This window comes from Saccostrea echinata, unplaced genomic scaffold (assembly GCF_033153115.1).
Source record: "Saccostrea echinata isolate AGI-Se365-2 ecotype Australia unplaced genomic scaffold, CSIRO_AGI_Sech_v1 ptg000037l, whole genome shotgun sequence".
NCBI lineage: Eukaryota > Metazoa > Mollusca > Bivalvia > Ostreida > Ostreidae > Saccostrea > Saccostrea echinata.
The window spans coordinates 1,653,395-1,663,742 of record NW_026889786.1 but is presented as its reverse complement, the minus strand read 5'-3'; the positions used below and the strand labels follow the sequence as shown (position 1 = coordinate 1,663,742).

General features: G+C 32.1%; 1 protein-coding gene across 1 annotated transcript; it reads left to right on the top strand.

Moving 5' to 3' along the window:
• Positions 1-3,187: 3,187 nt before the first annotated feature.
• On the top strand, positions 3,188-9,663 carry LOC133200174 (GDP-fucose protein O-fucosyltransferase 1-like). The gene is made up of 7 exons (XM_061335949.1): positions 3,188-3,314; positions 3,665-3,759; positions 6,778-7,046; positions 8,555-8,750; positions 9,027-9,151; positions 9,252-9,357; positions 9,497-9,663. Exons 1-7 carry the CDS (start codon positions 3,206-3,208, stop codon positions 9,656-9,658), a joined length of 1,062 nt encoding a protein of 353 aa, XP_061191933.1. The 5' UTR covers positions 3,188-3,205; the 3' UTR covers positions 9,659-9,663.
• Positions 9,664-10,348: the final 685 nt, after the last annotated feature.

Below are 10,348 nucleotides of genomic sequence, written 5' to 3'. Positions count from 1 at the left end.
CCTTTATATAAAAAAAAAGATACCATTAATTCATTATATTAAGTAGTAAATTTTTTCATCCACTTTTAAGCTAAAATTAAAGAAAAAAACCAGACAATTTTGTATTTCTAAAATGTTATCCTCCTTGGGATGAAATACCTCAGCTTTTGAAGAGGTTGTCAATTGCATTATTAAATAAATGCTTCAGAAACTATGTACATGTATGTCATAAACAATATAAACTATGAAGTCACTCATAAATCAGTCATGCTGTGATTGTTGAAGCTGAAGTGGGTCATTGAACTTTTGTCAGACAAATGTAGTTTACTGTTTAATGCATATTAGACTGCTAAGTACATTTCCTTACATGCATGATATCAGGAACTTATATACTGACGTGATAGGCAACTCCTTCAGTGCAATATTTATTTGCCCAAAACATCACATGCAACTCTAAAAGTTTTTCAAACTATGTTTATCCCCAGTAAACAGTTTGTTTTCTGATAAAGGTAATCTGTCCCTTTTTTTTATTGGAATAGACTTTTATTAATTTTGATGTATGTTTATTATTTGTTGTCAATAAATGAAATAAAATGAAAATGAATATTTAAAAATTTTAAATCATACACTGTAAAATAATTTAAATATAAAGCAAACAAACACCAAATTCAGCAAATTTGTAGAAATATGGCCAATTAGGGGTAAATATTGATTTTGAATAAACAATGTAATTATACTAAAATAAGGAGCATAAACAGTGCTAGCAACATATATTGAAAAACTTTTTGATAGATAAGTAAAGGTTTTGTTCTGAAATGTTTAATAGCATTTTACATGTTATAGAGATATATTATATTCAAAATTAATTTAGGAAATCCCACAACTTACAAAATATATTGAGGCTTGCAAGTTGCCTTTAGTATCCTGTTAGTATATGTCCCTGATGACATGCTGTTGAACCAAAGTTTTCCCCAAAAAAATGAATCATCAAAATCATAAATTTACTCCATATTATTCTCATTAATTCTTATGAAATTTTATAGCATTGCTGATTATATGAAACCTAGTCATCCAAGAATGTTAGTTTGGAAACAACCATACAAAAGCTTTGGTCCAATAGCTCAAATCGGATATAGATTACAGTGCAAAAAATAAGATTTTTCATTTAGCTATAAATATTATATATCCACATCAAAATACTGAAAAGCAATAATTTTTGGATGAGATTTTTTTCTGTTATGAGATTGCATGATCCCTATTATGTAATGACATAGCACAAAACCAAAAAGCATGAAAAACTATGAATAATAAAAGCATATGTATAACAGCACATGCAAAAGCTATAACAAACCTTTCCAGCGCTTGAATCTCTCAACTACATTGTCACTTGATCAGCTGTGAGTGAATTCGAAAGTAGAATCACATGCCAAAATAAAGATTGTCGATCCCGATTTTTTTAAATTTGTAATTTAAAGAAATCTTGAGGAATTATGTATTACTTTAGTATGAAATTATATAGATGTAATGATTACAGTATTATTCTTCAGTTAAAACCTTTAAAGATTACTTTAAGTCTTGAATAAAAGTTCATGTTTTAGATGTCAAAAAATAGCGAACCCGACTTTGGAACATCGTCGTAACTGTTTATCATGATCATCTTTGATGAAGGTATAACAATAACGCTTAAAATAAAACAGTTTAGCATGGGGCAATTTTAGATAAAAGTTCAGAAATCTGTTGGAAATTAATTGTATCATAATTATTCCAGTGAGTTGAGCCTTAAGAAGGGGAAGTATCATTGACCATCAAAGTGGGGGGAGGGGGGCAAACAGTTTAAAACTTTGTGTATTTTTATAGATTTCACTTGGCATGGTAAAGGATTTTTTTATGTAAAAGAAATCGTAATTATTTTCACATTGATTGTTTACTTCAACTTTTACGCCAATAATAGGGAAAAAATGACCCGAGGTTCTGCGTTTAAGTCTACAGTTGTATAGTATATTCATGCAGTTTAACTTTTTATGTACCCATTTATTTGCATCAGCTCCAGCAAAAAGAAAGGGGAGCTATTTAAATTCCATCAATGTTGTGAATGTATGTCATTTGATTACATGGTAAAATTCATCTAATAATGGATTAGGCTGGGAATTGATATTAATAGGAATTACTCGTTAGGGTGGCCGGTGTTTAAATACCAGCATGGTACTGTAAGTGTAATATATATGAAGATGTCATCACCCATTAAAAGGTGCTACCAGCTCACCTCTGCTTGCCTGAAATCAATCGAAACTACCACATCACTAGAAAAGCTGGCTCACTAGCGAGGCAGTATATTAGTCCCCTATAAACTGTCAGCTACATGTACACTTTCCCCCACTCAAGAAGCTTTGTTCTGAATATCAACATGGGTCCTCTCTGAGTGTATTGCAGCATGGGTCCTCTCTGAATGTATTGGGCGTCTTTGGTAATAGCAACCATGTAACCACAAATACAAAGTCTGTAATGGACACAAAGTCCTAGCCTTAAGTTTCCCTAAAGCAAGTCACTAAACACTAGAGTCATTATGCTACCACCAATTTTGTAACATGAAGCAGTCATCCATCCAAAGGCTCTTCAGGATTGCTGCAGCTTAACCTGCCTGAAATAGAGGGAAACTAACCACATCACTATAGATAGCGCACTAGCTATTAAGCAGTACTTTTTCATATATTAATAATAACATTGGAAATAAAATGCATGAAATTAAGAATTTGAAGAAAAAGGAACTCATAGAAAATTTAGCACATATTTTTACTGCAGGCCTAGGCCCTCCATGTCTTAAGTTTTGATGTTAATTACAGCAAGTAAATGTCCTTGAATGCAAGATAAAGTTGAGTTAGATGACTCATAATTTTTCTAGTGCATTCTTTTTCTTTTTTTTTCTTTTTTCTTTTTTTTTTTGAAAATTGCAATTTGGAATACCTATGGTATTAATACCAATAAACATCCACAATTTTTTTTGACATGGACCAGGTATTATTATATATGCTGCTGATTTATTGCACTAGTGACTGTAACATTGAAATAAGTCTTAGATACAAATCAATTACATGAATTTAATCTCCCGTCTTCAATTGTTTTAACTTTCATTGCTGTATTTATTAAAAATCAATTTTTATTTTTGTATGTTACAGATAGATCCTAAATGAAGTGTATCTAAGAGATACTGAGTAAGCCTGTCCACAACATGACATTCAGACGAGGACTGATTGTACTACTCCTGTGTGTAGTGTCAGAGACCAGTCAGGAACACCAGTGGGATGATAGGGGCTACATCATTTTCTGTCTGTGTATGGGTAAGTTTGTCTAACAGAACTTTATACTTATATAAATAATTATAAGGCCCTTGAAACCCCTTGTGTTTTTGTGCTGATTTTGTATGTACAAACATAGAAATGGTTAAACTTCAGCTGACATTTGTATATTGGTAATTAAATATATAAAACTTTTTTTTATTCTTATAATGTATTCTAATCACTGCAGGCATTTTCATGTTTATCGTCAGTCATCAACTTGAAAAAGGATACTGTTGATTTAAATGTAGCTTTATCTTACAATATTACAAACGGATTTACATGTTTATGATATTTGGACATTTTATATGCAAAAAATTTTGTACTCTCGATATATATTTTTGGTCGATCAGGACGGTTTGGAAACCAAGCAGAACATTTTTTGGGAGGATTAGCATTTGCCAAGAAAATTGACAGAACACTCATAGTTCCTCCATTTAGGACATATGTAAGTATATAGATATCTGTACAGTAGACTGCATATCCAGCATTATGACCTACAGTTTGTAGCTGATTCCAAAATAACTAATTTTAGATATGTATCCTTAATTCATCAAGTCTGATAAAATCTAAGTTTGATGTTGTGCTCAGGGCATAACAGCCATATAAAGATCACTTTGTCCTTGTCCATCTTTCTGTCCAAATGTGTATGGAGAAAGAGTCACACTTCATGAAAAGGTCACTTGCATGGAGCACAGCTTCCCTGAACTCTTTCTATATATAGTGAAAATGCATTATTTATTAAAAGATCTTCTCCCCTGCTCCTGGGTATTAAGTAAACAAACTAAATGGATAGTTATGATGAGCAAGGGTGTCTCTTCCAAAATTTTTTAATTTCATTGCCCTTGGGTCAGGAGTTCTGATGTTAGGGCAGGCTTACTGATTTTATATTAACTATATATTGAAAATGCATTAATTCTATAAAATCTTTTCCTCTGCTCCTGGCTATTAAGCAAATAAACCAAATGCATAGTTATGATGAACAAGGGTGCCTCTTCCAAAATTGTGAATTTCATGGCCCCTGGGTCAGGGGTTCTGGTGTTAGGGCACAGCTCTAATGATTATAGTGAAAATGCATTAATTCTTTGAAAATCTTCTGCTCTGTCCCTGAGTATTAAGCAAACAAACTAAATACAATAATGTAAATGTATAAATATAAATAAATGTGCCTCTTCTCTGCTCATGGGAGGCAAGCAGAGTTCAAATTTGTAATGTGAGGTAAATGAGAGTTAGCCCCCTTTGCTATTTTGTATTAATCAAGAAATCCTTGTATATAATTTAATTTAAAGGTTATTTGATTGAGTGAGAATACATGAAAGAATGTTATATATATAGAAACAAAATGAAAATGAATATTTCAATTGGTTTAAATGAGCAAACCATGCTCAAAGTCAGATTCTGTAAAGCATTATAAAAGATTGACTTAAAGATTATTTATGTAGCAAAATAGCCAATGAATTGTATCAAACATGTGTATACTGTGGTACTCTGATTGTCAATACTTTGGATTTCCATTACTGGAACTCTTCAATTTAGAGGTGCGTTTGGTTATCTGACTGGGACCGATCAGCAATCCTTGACTGACTCCGCTATACTCCATATAAACCTTGGATGTGATTGGTGGAGAATGTGAAATTGCTGCATTTCTCTACCGGAACTTGCCTTTTCACTCATTTCATATTTCGCTCTGCATAAAGTTCCCCTAAAAAGGTTTTCTAACTTGTGTAATTCCTTCTTGTACATTGGTTTTGATTACAAACTTGGTATTCTTTAAAAGCAGAAACATAGAGTTGGACAAGCCACAAAGTAACTCTGATTTCAAAGGGATGATATTTGGAGGAATTTCAAATTGGATCAGCAAAATGGTAGAACACCATTCACATGTGAGGTTAGGGTGCAAGGCACGAGCTACCCGAGGAGCTCCAAGTGGACTGGGACAACCATGAAGTAGCGAAGAATACGAAACATGCCAACCTCAATCCGATTTTGAATGTTACCGTAAATGTATTTGTCATTCCCATTAAAGAATAGAACTAATAGACATATGTGAAAGTGTGAAAGCCCTGAATTTATTATCCATTGATAAAAATCATGGCATTTTCGAGGCATGTACATTGTATTTAGAGATGGACCATCAACAATTGTCAACAACTTCCTGTAATGGATATAAATTGATATCATTGTCATTTCTACTTCTGATGCATAAAGGTGATTTATCCTTTATCAAAGTGACCAAGTGATCACAGAGAGCCAGGGTGACTAGGGGACATGTAGTTTGCAACAAATGGCAAATACATTTTGTATCCATGTTATATAGCCAAGTGGTGATTGCTGGTAACAAGTACATGTATTACCAAGTTGTTTGTATACCCAAGAGGCAAGTGTTGGTACCAAGTGTTACAAATGGCAAGCAGCTAAGTTGTTTGTGTAGCCAAGAGGCATCACTTCAGCTAAATATGCAGAGAATTAAGACTTGGGCAAACCAAGTATGATTCCAAGGAGATCGCTCGGGTCTCGCATGTTACAATAAGCAAGGACATTTTTACCAGATTTTTAAAATTCTTGGGCAACCTAGCTTCCTCTTTCAGCTAATTTTGCGTTATACCTCTGTGGATCTTTTACATTATTGTATTATTCTCAGGTGACCATTAAGGCCCTTGGGCCTTTTGATTTTATTACTTACAGTGATCATTTTATTTATTTGTTCATTTCATTGTATTTTTACAGAAGCAATTTGTAGGTAGCAGATACATGCATATAAAACATATGGCTTTTATACTTTTTGGCTATAACACTAAACAATTATGGAATTGTAACATTTGTAATGTTCTAACAATAAAGTGCATGTATTGAAATAATTTCTTTATAATCTTTAAACTGATTTTTATTGGAGTGAATATTCTTAAATCATCTTGAAATTATATTCATCAAATGTATGATGATGAAATTTTTGAAGATACAAATTCTTTATAGAATGATATTTTGAGGCAGTACTAGTAATTTCACTTTTCGGGATTGTGTTGATTGCAGAATGATTTTTTGATACACTCTTATTGTATGAGCTTGATTCTCATCATAAATATCTTTTCACTGCTAAAGATGACTGATAAATTTACAAGTATTGATTTTGCTTCACTGTAATATTGATTTCTAAAATTTATAGTCAATAATCTACTTCAACTAAAATGGGTTTACATAGGAATTGAACTAAAAACAGTAATGTATTTATAATGAAATAAATTTTATTAAATATTGCTTTGATCTTTGTTGAAGTACAAACATTTTTATTTGATTGTTTATAAACATAAATGCCAAAATTAATATATGATGATGTTTATAATAAACTTAACAAGCAGATGTCAGTACTTCTTCTTCAAATTTTATTTTAAGGAACCTTCCTAATTGTTTAACTAATTTATGCACTTTAAGCAATTAAGACACAATATCGTACAATAATTCTATTTAGAAAAATATCGAGTTTGATGAATGGTTTAAACTGGAGCCATTAAAGAAATATCATCGAGTAATCCTAGCCAAGGACTTTATGAGAGACCTCGCCCCCACTTATTGGCCCCCAGGAAATAGGACAGGGGTCTGTTATGGGAAACCTGGGAGGGAGTGCAAGATGAAGGAGGGAAACCCATTTGGTCCATTCTGGGATGGCCTTGGGGTAGACTTTGATAGGACAATATCCATGGAGGCCTATTATGGGGAACCAGATGTATGGAAGGAAATGTGAGTACTGTACATGAATTATATGTCATGTGACAATATTATCTTTTTTTTTTGTACATGATTGTAGTGATTTAGGAGATATGATATTTGCATATTATCTGAATGATAAGTAATGAGTTACTCCTTGCTACTATTCACAAAAACGTTAATTTGCATGATGAAAATTTTGTAAAGCTATATACAAAAAAAAATTAAATTTGATTTATAGAACATAGATATACTCCTTTGAGTAGGTTCTACAGCATTGCTCATTCACAGGTGCTTGTGGATAGGACCCCCCCCCCCCCCTTTTTATTAAAAAATCATACCTGCAGTATTATAAAATAGAGTTTGTTCGGCCAAGACAGTCACCCAGAAACTGAAAAAAAACAAGTCAGATTAAACTTGGTTGTTTGGAATTTTATGATACAGCAGGTATATTTTATTAATAAAATGTTAATTCTACATTATTTTTTGGATTTTTCATATGGAATACATTGTAAATGTGTAGTATAAGATTAATTTATGGAAAAAGACAAATAAAAATATTTTTGGACCCAAGGTGTATATTGTATATGTGGGGGGTGGGGGGTCCTGTCCACAAGCACCTGTGTGCTCATTAAATATTTTAAACAGCTTCAAGTTCAGTGTCATAATGAAAATTTTATGATTTGGTTAAGTAGAAAGGGAACTGAACCCTACTGAAAAAGTTATATTGTTTCCTCATTATTTGTTGATTTTTTTTTAACTTGACAAAAGATAAAAGATTGATGCTGCCTGTCTTCTTTTCGCCTTGATGCTCCAATGCCAGCAGTTACCGGGTACATAAAAAAATGATAGTTTGTGTGTTCCTAGCAATAAGAAAAGTTATCAAACCCAGTTAAATACATCATACAGCAGTTATACAAATAATTTGGATAATTGGGGGGGGGGGGGGGGGGGAGTGAAAGATCAATAACTTGGCTACTCTGAAATAGTAGTATATTCTACTACAGTTACTGCAAAGATCAAAGAAATGCTGCGGTCATTATTCTCTAATAAATCACAAATTATCAGTATACTTAAACTGGTTTCCTCTAATCTTGACTGGAAAAGGACCAAGGAACCTTTTGATTTTTGATTGTATCACAGATCAGTGGGAAAAAAGTTTATTTGGGATTTGGATTATATTGGACTTTTTCTAATGTGTGAAGTGCAAATGAAAGAGTATCGTTCATTTATGACATCATAAGACACTCTGTTGACATCAAAATCTAGCTTCTCCTTTTCTCTATATAGGAGTTTAAAAATTCACTGTAGCAGAATAGAAATAATTCTCTAGTCATTGGAAACATTGGAAAATATACCCCTAAAAAAGTCTCAAGATTTTGTTGGAAAATAAAAACCTTGCCCTCCAGGGTTGGGTTTTTAATTCCTAAAAAAATTGAATATCGGGGTATATTCTCCAACAATTCCTCCAATGCAGGAATTATTGCCAAACGTACCATCATATTTCTGGCCTTATAGTTGTCTACTGGTTCTCATTTCAGACTTCCTGTAGATAAATACCCAGTAGTTGCCCTTCGTGGTGCCCCAGCCCCTTTTCCAATTGCTGAAGAAAATATTCCATTGGCCAAGTACCTTCAGTGGTCTGACAGTATAGAAGAAGAGGCCAGTGCCCATATACAGAAGCTGATAGGAAAGGAAAAGTTCATAGGCATTCACCTCAGGAACGGAATAGACTGGGTAAAAGTCACCTGACAGGAGTTAAAAATAGATACGTGTATACATAGGAAATGTTTTAGAGGATGTATCTGTTAGTGTTTTGCATGTTGAAAAAGAATAGAGAATGCATGTAAATTTGAAGAACAAATATCTCAGTAAAACTAACAAAAGTATATTTGAAAAAATGAATTCTACAGTGTACTTATAAAATGTAAGTCATTTTCATGTATCATTTTTTTTTGAAATATTAAATTTTCATAATTCTGGTATTTTTCTTTTATTCAAATTATTTTGAAGCAAAATGCTTGTGAACATGTAGAGGGAAATGAAAATTATATGGCATCTCCACAATGCCTTGGATATGGAAGGAAGAAAAAAGTCACTTATAAAATGTGTTTCCCTCCTAAAGATGAAATTTTAAGGTAAATTTTTAAAATTTAACTGGATAGTTCTACCAGACTACAGTTGTTATTCTTAAACATCAAAAATATTCTTGATTTATACCATCTTGACATTTTTCAGGCTAACCAAAAATGCTGTTTTAAGAACAAAGGCAAAACATATTTATGTGGCAACAGATAAAAATCCCATGAAGGAAGATTTAGAAAACCATTTAAAATCTTTAAAAGTATGTATTCCAAGGTTAAAAATGGATTAAATTGGAACCTTTTTCAAGAAGTTTTTTTCCATGATTATTTTAAATATTAAAATAATTGTTTTTGCCTAATTGAAGTACTAGAGTAAATTTTCACCTGGTTTTATTTTAGGTCAAAGTTCATCATCTTGACCCCTGGCTGCCACAGATTGACCTTGCAATTTTAGGCAAGTCAGACCTATTTATAGGAAATTGTATATCATCTTTTACTTCATTTGTCTCCAGGCAGAGGCTTGTAGAGAACAAGCCAACACAGTTCTGGGGATTCAGCTAGTATCAGCAGATTACAAGCCTACAAAATGTGCAGCAGTGTCATTTAAAGATGAAAGAACATTGTTGTACTGTAAACATTCCAAAAACTCAAAATATTAGAAATGAGTGCAGTTTAGAACCATATTAGAAAAATGTTTTATTTTTCATATGACAAAGAATTAGGGTTACAAAGTAAGCCATACTCTGCACACACTTGGTACATTATTTGTTTATTTATATACATTTATACAAAGATTATAATGATTGTTTATTTAAAATATCTATTACTCTATTATTTAATGAATAAAATTTCAATTCATAAAGTTTTCCGGATATATATAATTATTGTTGATATCTGTTAGCTTTTTATTCACATGCATTGACAACAGAGTCTGGCAGCAATAAAAGTCCAGTCAACAAAATTTTTTATGCTTTTTACATTTTGATATCATATTGTTTCATTATTTTAGATGGTGCTATGTATATAAGTATACATGAAATTTTATGAATAAATATGAGAATTCAAAACGGGTTATTGTTCTTGTTAATACATATATAATATAAACTACACTGAAGTAAAGGAATATGATGCAACAATATTTTATGACGGAAATCAGGATTCTCCAAGAATACCTGAATGTTAATTCTGGTATGAAACTCCATGAAATGGAACATAACTCTCTTCAACCCATCCTCTTGCGTCAAAAATCGG